At 51.9% G+C, this 20585-nt stretch overlaps 1 protein-coding gene and 1 long non-coding RNA gene across 5 annotated transcripts; one reads left to right on the top strand and one right to left on the bottom strand.

Moving 5' to 3' along the window:
• The first annotated feature begins 579 nt into the window (after positions 1-579).
• LOC308488813 lies at positions 580-7969 on the top strand. 2 transcript variants are annotated; one of them, XR_013991969.1, is made up of 6 exons: positions 580-699; positions 793-1000; positions 1515-3896; positions 5717-5820; positions 7405-7516; positions 7700-7969. It is a non-coding gene; the product is annotated as an uncharacterized lncRNA (long non-coding RNA). The 2 variants fall into 2 exon arrangements; XR_013991970.1 differs by having other exon boundaries at positions 7408-7516; positions 7700-7872.
• INPP5K (inositol polyphosphate-5-phosphatase K) lies at positions 1641-19939 on the bottom strand. Of its 3 annotated transcripts, XR_013991968.1 has the most exons (13): positions 19309-19677; positions 17511-17618; positions 17066-17174; positions 13908-14024; positions 13484-13659; positions 12885-12996; positions 12099-12208; positions 4798-4984; positions 3752-3886; positions 3408-3491; positions 3137-3241; positions 2789-2955; positions 1641-2039 (listed from the first exon to the last, which is right to left on the bottom strand). XR_013991968.1 is itself a non-coding variant. In XM_081028971.1 (12 exons), the coding sequence occupies exons 1-12, from the start codon at positions 19347-19349 to the stop codon at positions 2896-2898; spliced, it is 1344 nt and encodes a 447-aa protein (XP_080885097.1). In that variant the 5' UTR covers positions 19350-19939; the 3' UTR covers positions 1641-2895. The 3 variants fall into 3 exon arrangements, 2 of the variants coding, with proteins under 2 accessions (XP_080885097.1, XP_080885098.1); XM_081028971.1 differs by having other exon boundaries at positions 1641-2955; positions 19309-19939; XM_081028972.1 differs by having other exon boundaries at positions 1641-2955; positions 17066-17167; positions 19309-19635.
• Positions 19940-20585: the final 646 nt, after the last annotated feature.

Raw genomic sequence — 20585 nt, 5'->3', positions numbered from 1 at the left:
CCCCACCCTGAATAGGAAAAAATAGTTCCTATTTTTCTATCTTTATTATGGTTACTAAATCACAGCTGACACTTTCTTGGCCTGGGACTGAGCCCTTGGGTCTCCAGCCATTCCTTATAGGAAGTGAGAATGGGGAAGTGGATGGGAGAAAGGAACCTTTCCAAAGGGAAATGCTGGCATAGGAGGGGTGGAGTCCAGTGGCCTGTGCTGGCCTTAACAACCCCTTACGCAGGCACCTTTCCCCAGGCACCCTTCTCTTCCCTCCTCACAGCTTCCCCCGCCCCGGAAAGACCAGCAAAGCTTCCTTCCTTCCTCCGGGAAGCACATCTATCCAGGGCAGACTCATCCCCGGCAGCGACACAATGGCCCTTATCAGCCCTGGAGCCAGGCACAGAGACCCAGCACACACCAAGTCTCACACATTTCCTGTTTCCACCCAGCGGGTCAGGGCTGGGCCCAGAGCGGCCATATCCTGACTGGAGCCAAGATGAGGGAAAGCACTCCCCCTTCCCCTTCCCGCTTCTCAATCACTGCTGGACTCACCCCTGCCAGGCTGGGAGGGGCTCTGCAACCGGAGGCAGGAGTAGGAATGAGTGAAGACTTAAGACGGAAGGGGAGAGGTGGGCGTGTAGACAAGCACACTCCACACGCAGGAGAAACGGGACCCCTGAAGACAGGAGCCCTGCGAGGCAGCCCCAGGTAGGTATTAATGGTGTTGCTGTTTTTTTTTTTTTTTTATAATTGTTCTCTCACAATAATCCTGTGAATAGGTACATTATTTGTATTTTACAGACAACTGTAAAACCAGGTCTTGACCCAATTCCTGTGTTTCTGGTCCTGCATGACACCACTGCTGCCTGTGTAACTTTAAAAGGATCATGCCACTTCTGAGCTGTGGTTTCCGTCTGCCAAATGAAGGGTGCTATGTGGCAGCACCCATGATGGCTATGTATGTGAGAAGGAATGAAGTGGGCAAGTGCAAGGGTTGAGGGTTCCTCAGGTGGGTATGTGTTGGGAGCAGGGATAGAGGTTACCATGGGAACTTTGGGATAGAGGGGGTGGGAGGCAGAGGAAAATGATGACATTTTTGGATAGCTTAACCCAGGACCTATGCTCAAGACTCAGGTGTGAGGGGGTGGCAGCTGAGGAGGGATGGGCCAGTGAGAGCAATCACTTTTTCCGAGAGCTGTAGTTCTAAGCAACCCATTCTGTTTAGCAGCAGAGTAAATTAAGTGCTTAGTTAAATAAGTACCATGTTTCCCTGAAAATTAAGACCTAGCCCGACCATCAGCTCCGATGCGTTTTTTTGGAGCAAAAATTAATATAAGACCCGGTATTATATTGTATTGTATTATAAAGATCCGGTCTTATAATAAAAGACCAAGTCTTACATCAATTTTTGCTCCAAAAGATGCATTAGAGCTGATGGTCCGGCTAGGTCTTATTTTCAGGGAAACACAGTAGCATGCCTCATATGGGCCAGGAGCCCAGATCCTCATCCCATTCCCATCCAGGCAACACCTGCCACTCAGACACAGGAAGTCTAATCTGGATCTACTGGGCCCTCATCCTGGAGTCCAGCAAGGGCCCGTCACCATGTGCCCCTCCCACCACCATCAAGAAGGAGTCGCACACATGGGTAAAAGCCATGTTTCTAATTATCCCCCAGTGTTAACACACAGAACACAGCCATGGACCGCCAGAAGCCAGAGGGCAGTTCTTGGTACACACGGCTCCCAGGGTGGAGTGTGGAACGTAGAACTGGAGTGTTCTTTAGGCTTGGGTTGTAGGATTGGCCTGAGTCACAGAGTAGGCTCTCTGAGGTGTCTTCTCCTGGGAAAAGGACCACCAAGCCACTAGTGGCTGCAGGCAAGTGGTAGGAGCAGGGACAGCCACAGCCACAAAGCACCTGGAGAATGCTCTCTAAAGACCCCCAGGACCAGATTCTCCAAAAGTCTTGATTCCAGCTCTCTTCTCTACCTGCCCCCACTTCTAGGTCCTGGAGTTGTCTAGAGGGAGGGCAGGTTTCTGGCCAGTGACTACAGGCAAGGATAGAGCCAGATAAGGTTCACTGAGCAAAGAGACAACCCTGGAAAAGTCTGTGGCCATAGCTCTTCTACCACCTGCCAACCCTTCACCAAAGGGCAGGTTGGGGGCATGGAGCCTGACTCACCAGCAGAAGTGAACCTGGGTCCAATGCTCTGCTCAGGCCCAGTAATTTCCTGGGTCAGATCCAGGGGAGCAGGAGGGTGCAGACAGAAGGATAGTCATCAACCTGCCCACAACCCCTACCTAAGAGCCTGGGTAGAGGGGCCCCTCCATCCTGCCCACTTGGTCATACTGCTTCTGCTCAAATCAAGGATCCCAGACTCTCTGCCCATCCCTTAGGGGGCTAGGCAATGAGATGCCGAGACTCCTGGAGGCCAGTGCTGTTTGCACCAACCAGTCTATGGAGCCTGTACAAGTGTGAGTATCTCCGCCTCCTAGGCAGCCTGAGGCCCAGGATGGCGTGATAAGAATGCAGGCCTGTGCCAGATGGGGCATGTGCCTGGCAGGCCTGCTTGGGCAGGGCTGGAAGTGTGTGTGGGGAAAACCAAGAAATGAAATGCAGGCTGCAGGGTCCTTCCCACATCCGGTGGACGGTCCCCAGCTCTTCACTGTTGACAAACTAGCTGGTTTCACTTACATCTCAACAACAAAACCTGTATTTAAGTGGCCAATTCCAGAGATCTGGACTGGAGAGAGCACAGGAATGTGGCCACAGCTCCCCCTGGGAGGTGAAGGATACTTGCTGCCTCCTCAAGGGGCTGGGCTGGGCCCCTAGTGCTTCTGACACTGGTGAGCAGAGCTGGCTGCCAGCTTTGGCCTCCGCCCTGGATTCCCTCTCATCCCAGCTCAGATCTGTGGTTGGGCTTCACCCAGTGGGTCCTTCTCCCAGAAGGCGTGATGCTGGATCTGCAGGGATAAAACAAGCAGTGAGTGGAAGGGGAAAGAGCACATTTTTCTCCGCTGTTCCATCGCTCCCATTCCCCAACTGCTGCGGCTCCAGGTACGGGTTGACTCCTAGGCCCTTGGCCTCGGGGAACGGATGAGGGGTTCTGTGTACCCTTCTCTTTACCCCACCAGCACGCCTTACCTTGAAGGGATTGCTTATCCCCACCACAGAACGTAGACTGTTGCTATAATAGCACAGGAGAAACTGGTGCTCAGTCTCAGGGATATCACTAATGTTGATGTACACCTGGAGGGGAGGATGGGCAGGAATGGGGTTAGTTCCAAGCCTGGGTCCCACCCAGTTCTCAGCAACAAGTTCCAGCCTTCTGCGTGCTCCAGAACACAGAAGGGCGCTCAAGCAAGCCCAGCTGCTGGCGTTGTGGAATACCTAGGTTAGGAAGGGGGGCAGGTACCTGGTTCAGCTTGTCGCTGAAGGAGACCTCGTTGTCCTTGACCCAGACATAGCACTCGTAGTCATTAATGTGGCGAAACCCCACCTGTGGGTGGGGGGGCAGGTGGTCAGCGGTCTGGGAGCACCCAGGACCTACGGCACGTCCTAAGGAGAGGACAGTCTCATTTCTAGGTAGGGCCATCATGCTGTATGCCCCCTCCCTTTCACTGCCAGCCCCTAGGTGGGCAAGGACCCTGGGATGAGTAAGGGTGAGCTCTCCAGTCTGTGCCCAGCTCCTGTGAGCCCTCAGGATGGATAAACCAGAGGCTGTGGCTGAGGGACTCCCTGTCTTGCCCGTCACATCACCTTGTACAGTCCAATCCAGTCCCAGGAGCTGCTGATGAAGTCTGGGGTCAAGAAGTAGCTGATCAGCATGTCCTCCGTGGTCCACAGGCCCTCAGGCACCAGAGTAATCAGCGGGACACATACCAATGGCTTCAGCTACACACAGGTGAGAAGGGGGATAAAAATACACCGCATCCTTCCCTTCTCTGAGACAAATGGCCTTACAGTGCCCTTCTAACAAGCCAGGGTCAGAGCAGGGAGGAGGGTACCAGGGCAGTGGGCATAGCGCTGCTAGGCTGCCCTGAGAAAGCAGCAGATCTTGGCTGGTCAGCTGGAAAGAGAAAGGGCAAAACTTGTCTGGGGTGGCTGCCCGGTCAGGGAGGACAGGGATGAGGGCTGGGCGGGTAACCAAGCAGAGAGCCCAGTGCTGAGGGGTGAGGTGGGGAGAGAATGGAGGGAGGGAGTTGCTGACAGGTTTAAGAAAGAAGCCAGGTAGCTGCTCTTAGGCCTCCTGGGTTCCTGACCCAAAGCCCCAAATTCAGTTTGGCAGTGAGAGGGTGCCTGTGGTGAGAACGACTCTAGGCATTCTCAGCAAAGAATGGTACAAATGGAACTAGGGAACAAATGGTATAACGGCAGACAAACCAGTATGAAAAGGTGAAGGCTGAGGGCAGCCAGCAGCTCAAAGGTTAACACTGCCTTGGTCATTAGATGGCAAAATACAAGGATGGAGGGAGCTCCCTTTGCAACCCGATCCAGACAGGTTCAGGACAAATCAAAGGAAGTCCTCCTTCACCTCGTAGGTAATAAGCATAATGGAACTCAGTCCTAAGGGACAGCACCAAGAGGAAATAGAAACCTATTCACAAAGGGTTTGAACACGCTTTTGACAGACAGAGCCATCAACAGCTCCTAAGAAGAGCTGGGACAGCTGACCTGGTGTCATGTCACCCTCCCAGGTCTCCCCTGGGGGATCTGCTGACATTAGAATCCAGGGCTGGAAGGTTCGGGGATGTGGCCCAGCATGGCTGCTCCTCTGCCAAGGGCCAGGCAGCCCACAAGTTCACCTCCATGTCAAAGGTGCCGGTGACAGGCTTATGGTCACTGACGGTGTACGTCATATGGCTAATGTAGCTCTTCAGAGACAGGCAGAAGTCGCAGGTCGGCAGCCTGGGGGTGTGGGAGCTAGCGGGGGGCTGCCGCTTCAACCTCCACAGAATGCGGTCGGTCCATGCAGGCTTGCGCTTTTTCTCACTGGGGGTGGAAGAGGAAGAATGGGGAGAGGGTTGGTAACATAGCAGTAGGTACCGCATGAGCTTGCTGGAGGCCCTAACACCGGGGTCTCTCAGTGGCCATGAGCCCGCTGCGCCAGAGCTGGAGCACAGCATGGCAGCAGACAGGAAGGTGCCCAATAGAATCAAAAGTATGCTGGCCTTTGGCAGATTCAACCAAGGACACTCAGTCTAGTCTCCATTTTTATGAATCAAATTGTGACTCAGAAACATTCCATTTCAAAGCTTTTCCTATTTCTTGAACAAAAGCAACAGTAGATCAAAGAAGTAAGGTTTGCATTTGGGAGTTAAGGCAGACCCTGGCCTGGACTTTGGCTTCTGCCTTACTAAAGGTACGGTCTTAGGAAAGGAAAGAAGCATTTAGGAGATGCTCATAGCATGGTTGTGATCAGTAGTTTACAGGCGGAGAGACTGAGTCTTAGAGGGGAGGTGACTACCCTAAAGTCACACAGCCACTGAGTGGTGAAGCCACAATTTACGGCCAGGCAGCATGACCACAGAGCACGTGCTCTAAATCACCTGGCTAACCCCTCTTAAGCCTCAGCTTCTCATCTGTAAAATGGAGATAATAACAGTAGTTACCTCATCGAGTTCCTGAGATGATTGAGATAAAGCATAAAAAAACGTTTGGCACAGTGCTTGGTACAAAAGCAGCTCTCGGTAGACACTGCCTATTATGGTTCTTTGTTCTCAGGAGACCTCCCACCTGATCTTCCCTGAGGAGCAGGAGAGAAGACCTACAACCCCAGAGATGAGAGCGCTTTCCTCCCCTAGATAACTGTAGTTGCCCCAAGACAGGCAAGTGTCTGACTCCTAACCCAGCCCTACACAAGCAGCTACTGGGCATTCTCTAGGACAGGCGGGGCACTCAGGCCCCAGCCTCCAAATGGAGACCCTGAGTTCTGGAATGGGGAAGGGGAACAGTTGCTGTTTCTGGGTTCTTCCCCCTTGGTTTTGAATGAACCCACAGAGTAGGAAAGCCTGGTCAAAGGAGTCAGATGATTCCTACTTTAAAACCTTTAAGAAGTTTTTATTGCCTCCAGAATAAATCTCAAGTCCCCAAAGGAAGGCTTTCAAGGTGCTCAGGATCTGACACCCCTGTCATCTCTCACTGCTAACCCCAGACCCACCCCACCCTGGCGACTCTCTCAAGCTTCAGGACCTTTCCTCTAGAAGTTTCTGCTGCCTGGAACACCCTTCTTCACAGGGAGAGGCCCAATTCCAATGTTGTCTTTGTCATAAACCTGTCCCTGACCTCTCCTTCCTCCTTTCAAAGCATTTTACGCCAGTACTTCTACAATTACATTATATTGTAGTTTTGTTTCCCAGTCGGCGTATCAGTTAGTGTGTGGACTCGGAGGGAGTTCACAGGGACTGGCTCTTGGAGTCTCCTGTGTATCATGAGCATTAGGACAGACCTGGCACATAGTAGGTACTCAACAACTGCCTATGAAATCACACTAAAAAAAACCCTCAGCTCAATCTCTCTCCTCAAAAACACCCATCTAATCTTCATCTATACAGCTTCATATACTTATAATCAGTTAGGAGTGCTATTTTTTGTACAATTACTATTTTATTTTTTATGACTTTTTTTGGGGAAGGGGAACAGAATTTTATTGGGGAACAGTGTGTACTTCCAGGACTTTTTTCCAAGCTGTTGTCCTTTCAGTCTTAGTTGTGGAGGGCGCAGCTCAGCTCCAGGTCCAGTTGCTATTGCTAGTTGCAGGGGGCGCTGCCCACCATCCCTTGCGGGACTCGAGGAATTGAACTAGCAACCTTGTGGTTGAGAGCCCACTGGCCCATGTGGGAATCGAACCAGCAGCCTTCGGCGTTAGGAGCACGGAGCTCCAACCATCTGAGCCACCGGGCTGGCCCTCAATTACTATTTTAAATAAACATTTTTGACATACTGTTGTCACTTCAACAGCAATAGTTTTCTAGCAATAGAGGCACAATGGCGTCTTGGTGATAAACTCTGACTCTAGAATCAGAGACCAGTTTGGGGAAAGTTCTGCCCTGTTAAGAAAGAGCCATGTTTCTAGGTTGGTGAACATGTGGAGATTAGGGAGTGGTGGGCCTGCAGAGGCCTAGAAGCTCCTCACCCTTTCTCCATACCTTCTCCCATGCATCTCTTCCACCTGCCTGTTCCTCAGTTATACCCTTTTACAATAAGCCAGTAGTTAAAAAAAAAAAAAGCTACGTGCCCTTGGGCAAGTGACATCACACCAAGCCTCAGTTTCTTCAGCTCTAAGATGGGGTGATAACAGTACTTACTTCAAAGAACCACTGTGAGGATTAAGTAAATTAACACGCGTCACGGGAGCGGTCAGGAAGTGGAACTGGCTAAGCCACGTGCGTGGGCCTCCTGGACTGTTTCAGCAGCTCACTGTTCAGAGGACATCGGAAAGGGGACTTTCTATCCCAGAGACCATAGACGCTGAATCTCTGAACCGACCTTGGACATTCAGTGCCGAGCGATGCTTACAACTTGGTAATAAACCACAGGAATGCACCACTCTCCCTTTCAAAGCATCCCCCCGCCCCAACTTCCCTCTTATAGTTAAGAACCCACACTTGCTGTCACGTCAGGATCTTCCCCAAGTCCTGACCACAGCCTGTCTCTCCTTCCTCCTCAGTACCTCTCAGCCTGTCTCCCTTTTCTCCTTTTCCACAGCCTGGCCCAAGCTCATCACTAGGCACCTGCAGTACTCTGTCAACGAGGTTTACTGAGCCCTTATAAACACCAGGCCAAGGAGGGAGCCAAGAAATGAAATTGACAAGGTCCTTGAGGAACTTGACAAAAGACAAGAAACAAATAAACAAAATAAATGTGTAAACATTACATACATTTAATGTAATATTTAATGTCTGAACTTGTTGCAACGATGTTGCTAACTTTTTTTGATATCAGAGGGATTATTCATTATGAATTTGTACCAACTGGACAAACAGCTAACGAAGTTTACCATTTGGAAGTGCTGAGAAGGCTGCGTGAAAAAGTTAGACGACCTGAACTTCTCGCCAACAATTCATGGCTCTTGCATCACGACAATGCACCCGCTTACCAGGCACTGTCTGTGAGGGAGTTTTCAGCCAGTAAACAAATAACCGTATGGGAACACCCTCCCTACTCACCTAATCTGGCCCCCAATGACTTCTTTCTTTACCCAAAGATAAAGGAAATACTGAAAGGAAGACATTTGGATGACAAAAGGACATCAGGGGTAATATGACAGCTCTGATGGCCATTCCAGAAAGAATTCCAAAATTGCTTTGAAGAGTAGACTAGGCACTGGCATCAGTGCATAGCTTCCCAAGGGGAGTACTTCAAAGGTGACCGTAGTGATATTCAGCAATGAGGCATGTAGCACTTTTTCCAGGGTAAGTTCGCAAACTTAATTGTCAGATTTTGTATTTGTATATTTGTATATTCCCCCAGTTCTCCATTTCTATTAGGTTGGTGCAAAAGTAACTGCAGTTTAAAAGGTTAATAGCAAAAACCGCAATTACTTTTGCACCAACTTAATAATATAGCTAAACATGGGGTCCTTCTGGGTATTAGGCACTGGGACAGGTGTCTCACAGACTGTTCTAATCCTTCCAACACTGGAAGAATGTCACGTTTTTCTCCCACAGGACACTAAAGTTCAGAGAGGTCACCCTGTCCAGGTGGATGCTGGATGCTTGCCCACGTCTGCTGACTGTGAAGTCCCCACTCCCTTCACTGCACTCCACTGTTTCCACCAGCTTGCTCCACCGTGGCCTAGTCAGAGCAGCCAGAACCGTCTTACAGTGTGTGTTACCAGAACAGGGCTTTTTGGCTAAAAGGTCATGACTGAATACAAGAATTGTTTCTAGAGGTTAATTATGTCTTTACTTTAGAAAAATTAAAACCAAGTAGCTCTGCAAGGTTCTCTTGGTTTAAGAGCCTAGAAAACTGAACCCATTTACTGATTCAAAAGCAGTGATGTGTTTCATTTCTGGGTCTGAAAGTACTTTCCCTTCAGTTCCCTATAGAAGGCTTCTAAGTGTCCCATTGAACTCTGGACCCGGGTCTCGACTAGACTGATCCTAATATCCTGTGCTCAGGCCTCGCAGGGAGGTTTACTGGGTTCCTGTAACAAAACCCTATTACAATCCCTGACTTGAACAGGATTTCCGGCCCTCAGCCCTTTCACCCTTCCCTGTAATGGAGCTGACCTCGGTTCTCATTACATCTTGGCTCAGGGACACTGCCATGGCTAGGCAAAGCTGCGTCCCATGTCCTGCACACAACTCCCTCAGTCACTCTGCACAGCTGGGTCAGACTCGCTCAAGGTGCCTCTTGACAGGGCTGCTGACAATGCCTGCCCTTCTTTCTGCCAAACTCTGCTGCCTCCTTGACAACTGTGACGGACTCCTCCTGGCTTCAGCTGCCCGCCTCCTTACCATTCACTTCAACCTCCTTTGGCACTTGCACAAAATTCTAGAAGGTCCTATGGGCCAACTCCTGGACTTGATAGTGTTTATTTGGATTTCTTCTATGGGTGGGTCCCTCTACTAGACCGGCTGCTCCTTAAATACCATACCTTTCCTCTCTGTCCTCTTAGGCTCCCAATTCAAACATTTGCCTGGCACTGTGCTACCTCCCAAGAATGGGCATAAATCAGACCCAGTCTTTGCACTCCGGGCATTCCCAGTACAGCAAGAAAGGTACACTGTGTCTTAAACAGCAACCTTAATAGCATGGTGTGTACGAGGCATGTAGTAGCAGATGGGCAGGAGAGAACTCTCAGTGAGACAGAAGGTTGGGTCAGGAAAGGCTTCCTAGTAGAGGTGATGCCTGAACCGGTTTTCAAGGATGACGCAGGTCTGATTAGACGGGAATGTTTCTGCTCCCTACGTGGGGCTCAGGCCCCGGACACCGCAGGAACTCTCAGCTGCCTCTGGATCCTGGGCCCAATCAGCAATATATCAGTATGATGTCCCCCTGTAATGTCCCTTGCTCCTGTTTAGACATTCCTTGATTTCCTGGGCTCCAGGCAAAGGGAAGTGCGTGGGTCTGGAGTCACACAGACACAAGTTCAAATTCTTGCTCAGTCACTTACTCTGTTACTACCTTACGTAGATATTCCGAGACTCAGTTTCCTTATTTGCAAAAAGTCAATAAAAACAGTGTCTACCTGATGGGGATACGGTATGAACTAAGTGAAGTGATGCAGGCAAAGCCCTTTGCACAATGCCTGGCAATAACAGGTGCTCAATGTCAACCACAATGCGCACTGTGTCTATTGTGGGGAAACAAATATCTGCCTCTTCCTTAGCAAGCCTTTGCTATCCTGATCCTGCCATGCTTTTTGCCGTTGTTGGCAATACTAGGTATGAATTCGGAGGTACTATGGGCTAGAGAAAAGCATCGAGAGCCACAGAATCCAGAGAATCAGGTCTGAGCCCCAACTCTGCCATTACTTGCTGAGCTACCTGGGGATGTCCTTGAATGTCTCTGAGACTTTACCCAATCTCAGTCCTTGCCAACTGCAGTTTAGATCCAGCTACTAGCAAACACTTCCAGTCTCCTCGTGGTTTCCCTTCCATACCTGAGGGTAGGGGCAACGGGACACCCGGCTACATGGCCTGTCAGCAGCTCTCTTTCTGCTGGCAAGTGAGGTTTTAAAGTCAACTGGTGGAGGGTCCCAGCCCCCAAGGCCCCAGCCTGTTCCACCAAGGGCTTACAATTTCCATGACTCTCATTTCCAACGGATGGCTGAGGACACTGGCAGTCTCTTTACAGCCGTGGACCTGGGCCAGCCCGAGCCTGCCCTCTTACCTCCTTTCTGGCCTGCTCTGTTGCTCCGGCTGGACCCTGCTGCCAGTGTTCATAGTCTCTTCTGGTGTGCATTGCCCTGGCCATGACCCCGCTCTGTCTTGCTCCATACTCTTGAAATGGCTCACCTTCTCCCCACACTCCTGAAATGGCTTACCCTTTCCCTCTTCCTTGGCGGGGACACTGGCTCTGCCATACCATTGCCAGCAACTCTACCTCTTGCCCTGGCTTGGCTGTGGAGACACCCACACACCCCCTAAATCTCAGGCCTGGGCCGCCCTGGAGGACCTCCCATGTCCTTCATAAGACAGTCCTAACAGGAGGAACAAATGAAGGAGCTGCTTCATGTGAAACAAAAAGCTCCACAACATGTAAGGGGTTCTTCTTTTTCTGCAAAGAGATAAGGGTCCTTGCGCTAAGTTGGGCCAGGAACCTCTTGCCAGAGCTGCTTTTGCCCCTCTCCCTAAGCCTAAGGTTTTGGTAATTACCTGGCCCCTTGTCAGCTTTTTAGAAAGGTTTCCAGTAAAACTGCCACACAAAGGTATGAATCTAAAAATAATAATGGCAGTTATCAGTGCTTAGTGGGTGCCAGGCATTGGGCTATACACATGCAAGGTCTCATTCAATTCTTAACCCATGAGGTGGGCACTGTTATCATCCCCATTTTATGGATGACAAAATCGAGGCTTAAACACCTTGTCCAAGGTCATGGCGCTGATGCAGAGCTGCGCTTCTAACGACTCTATGCTGTTCCCCATAAAATCCTCCACTGATGACTACTATTTCACCTTCCTAAATAGTGCGTGACCCACTCACAGCTGTGGCAGGAGTGCTTAATACCGGTAACTGGCTGAGTCAAGCCTCATCTGAGGACGAGCAGAAATCCATACGGAGTGGGGGCAGGGTCCCCAGAATGCTGAAATGCAGCCCCTCCTAAGTCAGGAATCAGCTGCCTCCTCCTTTCTTCTGGTTTTACCTGCCCCACGGCCCCCACCCCCCCATCCTTGCCAGCACCGGCTCTACCTCCTGCTCCGAGGACAATCTGAGACAACCCCCACAGCCAGCGCCTCATGAGGTGGGTGGGATTGGGGGTGTCATTCCTGAGAGGTGCTGGCAAGATCTATTCCTGCTTCCCTAACTTTTCTACTCTGAGGCAGCTCCCACTAGGGCCAGCATGGTATGACATCCCAGGCCTCCTGGGCCCCCATTTCCTCCTCACAGGCTAATTCCAGCTCCATGGCAGGCTGATCTTACTGGTGGAGCCCCTCACCTGGTATCATAGTTGTCGGAGTTCTTATCAAACTTGTAGGTGGGTGGGAAGAGCAGGGGGCCTTCCTGGAATTCCCGGAGCAGTGGGTCGCGTATCTTGGCAACGCTGAGCTGTAGAGAAAGACACAGTCCCATCTCCCAATGGTCCCAACCTCCTGCTCCATTTAAGGGATCAGAACATGCTACCACGGTGGGACAAGAGTCAACCAATACCACTTCACTTCCTCACAGCCCCAGTGGCAGCCTCAGCACCCCATCTCCACCCCACCCCACCCCCAGGAGAGAGGCTCAACCCTTTTGCAAATATTACCCCATTCCTAGGGAAGGCAGCTGCCTGCCACTGCCTAGTCCTTGGATTACAGGGACCAGATTTTCAATTCCATCTGTCTGGGAGCCACTAGCAGACCTGTGTCAGAGGGGAGGCTGGGTAGCCAGGGCCCCCCAAATGGGAGGTATTTCATTTGCCTCTAGGAGGCAAGCACGCGTGGGAAAGATGACAGGGATACAAGGGTGGTGCACAGCAGGCCAAAGCCCTTCTCGTGCCCTGTGCTAACACCCAGCAGCTGGACCCTGCTTCCTCCAGATAAGCCCAGGCCCTGACAGGAGTGGCTGCCCCACCCCAGGAGCGAAGCCCTAGACTCCCCCCTGCCCAGGAGCAGGGGCTACGATGGACCAGGAAAGGAGAATAGGCTCTAGGGAACCTGAGCAACACTCCACACTATTTATGTTGGACCTTCACCATGGACTCAGATCACCCCTCTAGACACCCCACCCCTTTCCCTGATACCTGATCCTTCGGCCACAGGTCACTGTAGCACTGATTTTTTATGGCTTCTCGAACGCAGTGCAACCCCAAGTCCTCGATCCGAAAGTTCATGTCTCCAAACCAGAGAATGAGGCTTCAGGAAGAAAGGAAGGCAGGTCTGTGAGAGGCCGGAGGAGGTTCTGTTGCTCCAGGGGCTGCAGGTGATAAGCCAGATGCTGGGAGAGGAGCAGGTGAAGACCGGGGCATGGACCTAATGGGACTGTTCTCATGGCTCCCACTATGTAAGCGAACAGACCAGCCCTGAGGGGCAAGTGGCAAACACAAAGCAGGTGCCAGCCCTCCCTCCTTTTCCCTCAACTGGCTACCAGGCAAGGCTGAGAACCAGCCATTCAGGTGAGCCCGGAACCACAAGGGTCTTAACCTGGGATTTCCAGAAGTAGACCAGGCTTCTAAGCAGGACAGATGGGCCGGGGAAGGGGAAGGGGTCCCGGACCCCAGGGACGAGGCTGAGAGAGGAGCACAAACTGCCTCTGGCTGGGTAGCCGTGATGGGCAGAGGACGCCAGCCTGGGCCGCTGTGCGAGACAGGGCAGGGGCGGCAGTTTGCAACTGCACGCTCACTCGTAGTCCAGGATGTTGGGGGTACCAGGTCCCTCAATATTCTGCATCTCCAGGATCCGGTCAAAATGCTCCAGCCGCTGGATATTGTTGGCCATGTGCGGGGGCAGGTGGCAGTTGATGATGCTCACATAATAGCCGTAAAGCTTCAGGCAGATGTTGACGCCCCCTTTGTTCCCCTGGTAGGACAGGTGGGCAGAAGGGTAGGAAGCTGCTCCGGGTGGGACACACCTCCCTTTTCCCATTGTAGGCCTGAGCAGAGATGGTCTCACCTCCCACAGTGGGTATGCAGGGCAGTAGCCTGGCCAGAAGGTCAAGATTCGTTTCACCCTTTTTTCCATTTGCCCCGCTTAAAAGCCCCCAGGCCTTCCCAGCTCAGTAATACGACGCCTCCCAGCTCATGACTCAAACAACACTCAGTCCTTACCCAGTACCCGAAGAGGCCAGTGGGGGTGGATTTAGTAGAGAGGATCTGGATAAAGGGCAAGTGCTGGTACTTGGCAAAGATCAGTAAGAGGATCCCCTGCATGCGGACAGAGGAGACCTGCAGGACAGGGGAGGGCAATGGTCATTCATTTCTCTGCACAGGCTGACTGTCCCTGCTGGGCCCTGTGTCACACGAGTGCCCTGCCCGAGGATTTCTGGTATCTCAGTTCAAGTCTCAGAGCTTCACTCCCCTTAGGCGAGTGATGCCAGTTTGGGTTTCTGGGCCTGGGCCTGGGGGACAGAGAAGACAGGCTGCCAGGGTACCGTGGCATCAGGAGGGCTTCGACTCCAGTCCCAGCCCCACGCATGCCCAGGTGCTCCTCTCACTGATGGCCTCCTGAGGTCCTCTGGGTACTCTTGGGCCACCCCAGCCCCCGGGGGGCCAAGGGCCTCAAACAGGAACGCTGCTATACATGATAGTGGCCAAGGGCACTGACTTGGAACTTAGCCAGATGTGGGTTCAAATCCTGGCTCTGGTTCTTAGTATTTGACACTTGCAAGTCTCTCAGACTATTTTCTCACTGATAGAGCAGGAATCTATCTCACAGATGCTGGAAGGATTAACTGGCAGCCATTATTTTTCAGTGTAAAGATTCTTAAAAGCAAACACAGGGGAAGAACATGAGAGAGCCTTCTGGGGTGCTGGAAATATTCTGACTCTTGACTATTCTGGTGTAACATGCATATATGTATGTATGTATAAAAATCCATCGAACTGTATGCTTAATTTCTGCATATGTTGTAGGTCAGTGGAAAAAAATTAAGAAAATGCTCCTCCAAAATAACTATGGATGGTGGGCAGTTGGATGTCCATGAAGGCAATGCAGAGGGGAGGAGAGTGCACACAGAGGCCGTGTGTTCGCAGCTTGGGGAGAATAGCAGACATCTACTGGAGTGCTTTATATCACATTTCATCTTTACAACAACCCTATAAGGAACCACTGCCCCTGTTTAGCAGATGAAGGACTGAGGCTGAAAGAAGCTAAGGGATCAGGAGGATGACCTGGATGGATGATAACATCCAAAGACCGGACGGCCCAAACCACTGCTGTCTGTGCATGGGAATGGGCCTGGCCAGTGGGCCTCCATCTCAGCGTTAGGCCGTCTACACCCACCACTTGAGTAGCTGTTTCCGGAGCATGAGGTGCAGAGGCCAAGGAGGAAATCCCCGGGTGGGGAGCGTGTACTGGGGCCTTCCAGGAATTATGCAACTTGATCCCGCAGGCCAGGAGCTCTGGCACAGTGGAAGAGTCAAAGCAGGGGGAACCCCGAACCCAGGACTGAGTGAGGGAGGCGTGAGAACCTCGGATTGGGCAGTAGCCGCTACAACTGTGTCTGCAACCCCTGACTCCAACTCCCGCCCCCCCTTCTGGGCTTCTCCCCTTCATGTGCACAAATGATAATGAAAGTGGGGAGAAGAGCTGGACTATGAGGGGCTGACTCTCAGGGATAAAGAAAGATTCAGGAGAGTTTCAAGTTGAATTCCAACCCACAGAGCAGGTTTGGGCCACTGGGCTCCACCACAAAGGCACCAGTTTACTTTGTGAAGGATCAGAGAAGGGGAGGGGATGGGGGAGTGAGGCAGGAAAGGGAGAAAGGGTGGGGCTGTGGGGAAAGGCAAGAGATTTGTAGGGGAAGTTCTAGTTAGAGGAAATGAAGTAGGAGGGGCTAAGGAAGGGCCTAGAAAGGAGGTGGCTGGGAGCCCTGGAACCAGCAAAGGGGGTTGGTCCCAGGCTTCTCAACTTATGGCTTGTAAACTCCTGCCCAAGAAACAGACTGCAAGCAGGGCTCACCCCTTCACCTCAATTCTTGGCCAGGGGAAGGAGGGTCATCTGCGGGCCTCCTAACCTTGGGAGGCAGCACGGCTACAATGTGGTGTATCCCTGCCAGAAGCTAAGCTAATTTCCTTGGCTCAATCTGACTGTACCAATTCCTTGCCAGTTAGCCAAGGTGCAGAGACGCCTCCAGTCTCAGGAAGGGAGTGGATGGTGACAGAGAAGTGGTTTTGCCCTCTGAGAGGGTCTAGCTCCAGCCATGTCTGCAGGAGGCCTAAGTCTGATCTAGAGGAGCCCAAGGCTCAGGGCTGGAATTTTCTACCCTCAGCAGCAAGACCAAATCATGTATCTCCTCCTGGCTCTGCCCGCCTCAGGAGGACTCACAGCTCTTGCCGCAACATCCTCAGGCAAACTAGGATAACAGAATTAATTCAAAAGAAATGCAGTCACCCAGTGAAAGGAATAGGGGGATTCTGGTATTTTCAAGAAACACTGCTCTAGGTGCTTTGAATGGGAGTGTGTTTCATCCCTTAGCTATGCAAGGCAGAAAGGCGAAGATCAGCAATCTAGAGCCTTCCTGTGGATTCTCCTATGCTCTAAAGACCCCCCAAGGAATACTGGCCTTTCAGACTGACAACCCTGTTCCTCCACACCGATCTCCCCTCCCCTAACCTCTGGGCTCCTGAGAGTGTGAGGTGTCTGCCCCCAGGATCAGAGAACACCCTCTGATACCAGCAGTTAGCCATGGGATGCCTGTCAGCCTTCGAGCTCACCAGTATAAAAATAAGGTATAGTAGTTAAGAACACGGATAATGAAGTTTAAAAGATCTGGATTCAAATCCCAGAGAGCCTGTATGACCTCTGAATCTTGGTTTTATCCGTAAAATACCCGTATTTCGAGAGATTTAAGATTTCAAAATTATGTATATAAAAACCTTATTTATAACGTTTAACACCAAGTATGAATTTGATAAATGTAGCAATTATTATTACACTCAGAGATTTCAGGCAAGGCATGTGAGGAGAGATTGGCTGGGGATGGGGTAGGCACTGAGCTATTAATAAGACCCTTTGAACCTCCCCGAGGAATTCTCCCTACCTGAAAATATCAAGGTGTAAACTAACTCCTGGGTCCCAGCTCAGCTCCAGCTACCTTGGAAAGGCACAAGGCAGGCAGGAGCCTCAAGGAGCCAGGTGTACCTGAGGTTTCAGCCATTAACTAAATGGGAAACAGCATGAAAGCCTGAGTGGGAGACCAAAGGACTGAGGATTAGTGACAAGAGGTAAGACACATTTCCCAATTGCCCATGAACTTGAAAGTTACCTTGACGAAGCTGAGAGGGGAAAGCACGTCCATGAAGAAACTGCTCCATGGGTCTTCAAAGGCAGTGTCACAAAGGAGGCTCATGATCCCACAGTTCACTTCCTGCAAACTGCCCATCCCAGGTCAGAGGCTCTCCCCCTGGCCTAGAGGGCACTGCCTCTGCCACAGACATTTAGTGCTGCACTCAGAGGACTTGTAAGCCTCGGGTTCTCAAGACCATGAATGAGCTCTCCCTCCCCTGGCTGTTGATCGCCAAACCCGTGCCATTATTGACGCAGGACAAGAGACACTGACTGGCCCTGACGCAGGCTGAAAGCTCCCAGCCTTCAGCCTCCAGAGTGAGGGAGGACAGGTTACAGCAGTTCCCCATGGGGACAACTTGGACGGGTCAGGCTTACCTGAGCTCAGCTATAGGGGAGGGTGAAGGGGCCCTGCAGACACCTACCCAATGATATACATGTCCAGGTTCAGGCTCTGGTAATTCAGCTGAAGCAGATCATCGAGGTCTAGAGGTGGTGAGGCAGAGGCCACATTCCATGTAACAACATGTATGCTGTGGAAGGAGTGTAAAGTGAAGTCATGGAGGAAGGAGGATAAAACCTTTTGCAGATAATGGACAGGGGTCTAGGCTTGCTAATGGCTCCTCCACACCCACTGTGATCATAATGGGAAACATGAATTTCTGCACCTGGTGGTGGGGATGGTGGCACTGAACTACAAGCCCTTCGTCTTCACCTTTGACCCCCAAAGCAGGAAATTCCCACCCTTAATTGGCTCTTCCGTGCAAGCCTATAGCTGCCCACATCTGGCAGCACTGGTGCTGCTGACACTAGGAGAGCTGAAAGCACAAAGGTTTCAGGGCCAGGAAAGGGAAGAGGTAGATAGTCAGGAATTTATTAATTTCACCAGCTATTGACACTAACAATCATCCAAGGCTCCGTCAGCAACTTCCCACTCCCCACTTCTCAACCCAAGGGTTCCTAGGATCACCAGCAAGATTATGGAGGTTCAGTTTTCACCTTGTGAGAGGCTTCAGCCTTGTAAGTCAGGGGAATTTCAAAAACAACAGAGATAGGACCACATTCCTTCCTCACTCCTTCCTAGCAGATCCCTAGAACACAACCAATTCTGCCAAACATTTCAAAGAGCTTAAGGAAGTTCAAGGGAAGGAGAGATCTCCAGATCTCAAGGGAATAGTCACAGCAACACTCGAAGGAAGCCCGACTGCTGAGTACCGAGCAGACAGGGGCTACAAACCCTTCGGAGACCAACCACAGCCACCAAGTCTCAGGTGAATCTTGGGTACACCACCAAGAGGAGGATCTGCAGCAGCCTAAGATCTAAACTGGGAGAGGGTACAGGGCGTGGGAGAAATGGGCAGGATGTCCCAAAACGTCTCTTCTCCACCGGACCCTGTTCTTAGAGGTCCATGTTCTACACAGCACACAACTTGGAGGAAATTCTCGGCTGGCTTCAAGCAATTTCCTGCCCCTCCTTGCGAACATCAACAAAACAACACAAAAACCACCTTCTCAGGCACTCCGCCAGAGACTCCGTGCTTCGTTTGTTTACTATCTCCCCCTGCTGTCCAACAGTGGATTAAGAAAGACAGCCGTGTTTCTCCAAGGCTCCCTGTTTTCCCAGGGGCTGGCTCTAAGTGAGTGGGGAGCAGAAGTCGGGATTTCTCGCCCAAATTCTCCTGTCCAACGATTAGCCGCAAATCCTCGCGTTGTGACCTGCATCGAGCTGCGGATGAGCGTTGTTCCTCGTTAAGGAACAAGCAGGGGACCAGGCTACACCACTTTAGGAAAGGATCTCATCTAAATCTGATTTCGGATTTCAGGAGGTCACGACGGGATCAAGCACACCCCAAGATGTAAATGCCGATCAAAAGAAAGGACAGATTTCTACTCTAGAGCTGAGGAGAGCGCGCTCTGTGTCTTTAACTCCAAACAGCCCAACACTGCTGCCTTCTCCAAAAGCCAACTGCGCACCTGCCTGGGGCGCCCAGGTGGGGATGAGCTCGGCGGCCTGAGTGGGGAGGGGGCGTGGCGCTCGGACCCAACACTAAACGCCCGACACTGGCCTTGGGTAACTCGTGAGCGCCTCTGAACTAGAAACCGTCTTGTAGGCCCGGTCCCTTCTCCCCGAGTCTGGTTCGGCCCCAGATCCGCCGCCCCAATCGGGTGGTTGGCCGCGATCCCACCTGGAGCAGGCCAGCCTGCCCCCAATCACTGCCTCACCTGAGCTTCCTGCCCCTCGCTTCAGCTGCCATTGTCCCCATGCGGTGGCCCGGCCGACTCGCGTCTCCCAGCCCCGGGAGATCCGGGCCGGATCAGCACCCCTCCGACAGCAGGTCCCTCTCCCGGGTGTTTTTCTTCCGGCTTCGGGACCTCCGCCGCGGCTTCCGTAAGAGGCGGGGCGTGAGCGCACGGAGTGCTCTGGGTGGTGCGGCCCGCGGTAGAGGCGGGACTCTCAACAAGCGCGAAAAGGTGAAAGGCTGAGGAAAGGAGCCCAGGGTGGACGTGAGAGAGGCGTAGCCTCCCGTCTCCAGAACCAGACGCAACACTGCCCCGCCCCACGTGCGACGGCCCAGCAGACCCGCGGCTCCCAGGGAGCCCCGCGCGAGGCCGACAGGGAGGAGACGTCACACTGCCCCGCCCGGCGTGCGACGGCCCAATGGACTCGCGGCTCCCAGGGTGCCCCGCGCGGGGCCGGGGGGAGGGGTCGTCTCCCGGCGGAAGTGGTCACCACACCAGCGCGACCGTCGTCGGCTGCAGCTGGTGTTTGTAACATCGAGCCGGAGGTTTCTGACTCTGCGCTCTCTCCTTCCAGCCTCCCAACTCTCGGAGGCGACGTGGGGAGAGGACATCCGGCCACTGTCCTGCCTCTAATCCGGTCTCTTTCCCCCACGTAACTCCAGGTGATCTCATGTTGGTCATTGGGCTCCGCTTAGTTCTTCTCTGTGGTCTTCACTTATTAGGTCACTTTTTACACTTTGGGCTTTTGGGGGGTTCTTGGACTCTGAGAAAACGGGCCGTCAACGAATGAAAAATGTCACTGCCTCTGCTGGGACCAAACATGAAATTATTTACTTTGCCAAAGATTAACTCTGATTTCCGTCAAATCACTGGTTCTTAATATATGGCGCGTGGGGGGGCGCGGAGGGGAAGGGGGGGCGTGGGATCCCTTTGAGGATCTGATGAGAGCAGTGACCTTCCCCAGAAACACAGTTTTACAAACAAGGTTCACAGACCTGAAAGCAAGAGTAAGAACAACTACTTTAAATAAACGTTTTGCTTGGTGGGATGGGAAAAGGAAGATGTGAAGAGGGGGGGACATAAAAGCAAAAGGAAATACTGCCAGTAGGAAATGGCAAAATTACTTGCCCATATATGATGTTTGCATAAGTGAAATGACGAGGGGATGTTTTAATTTACAGAAATCCTCCTATAAAAATTTCAAAATGGAAGATACCAGCAAGAGTCTGAGGGCATCTGAATTGGAAAATGGATGTAAG

The sequence above is a fragment of the Rhinolophus hipposideros genome, assembly GCF_964194185.1.
Source record: "Rhinolophus hipposideros genome assembly, chromosome: 20".
Classification (NCBI taxonomy): Eukaryota; Metazoa; Chordata; class Mammalia; order Chiroptera; family Rhinolophidae; genus Rhinolophus; species Rhinolophus hipposideros.
Note: the sequence above shows the minus strand (reverse complement) of the source record. Positions and strands in the feature narration are given on the sequence as shown.

Bases quoted from the DNA above. Each gene is read 5' to 3' on its own strand.
- INPP5K (XM_081028971.1), bottom strand. From the start codon at position 19,349: ATGGGGACAATGGCAGCTGAAGCGAGGGGCAGGAAGCTCAG. The intron at 14,025-17,065 runs GTAACTTTCAAG...CCTGTCCTGCAG, and splicing joins CCCCTCTCAGCTTCGTCAAG to GTCTCCTCTGTCCGCATGCA. The intron at 12,209-12,884 runs GTATCAGGGAAA...CTTTCTCTACAG, and splicing joins ACCTGTGGCCGAAGGATCAG to CTCAGCGTTGCCAAGATACG.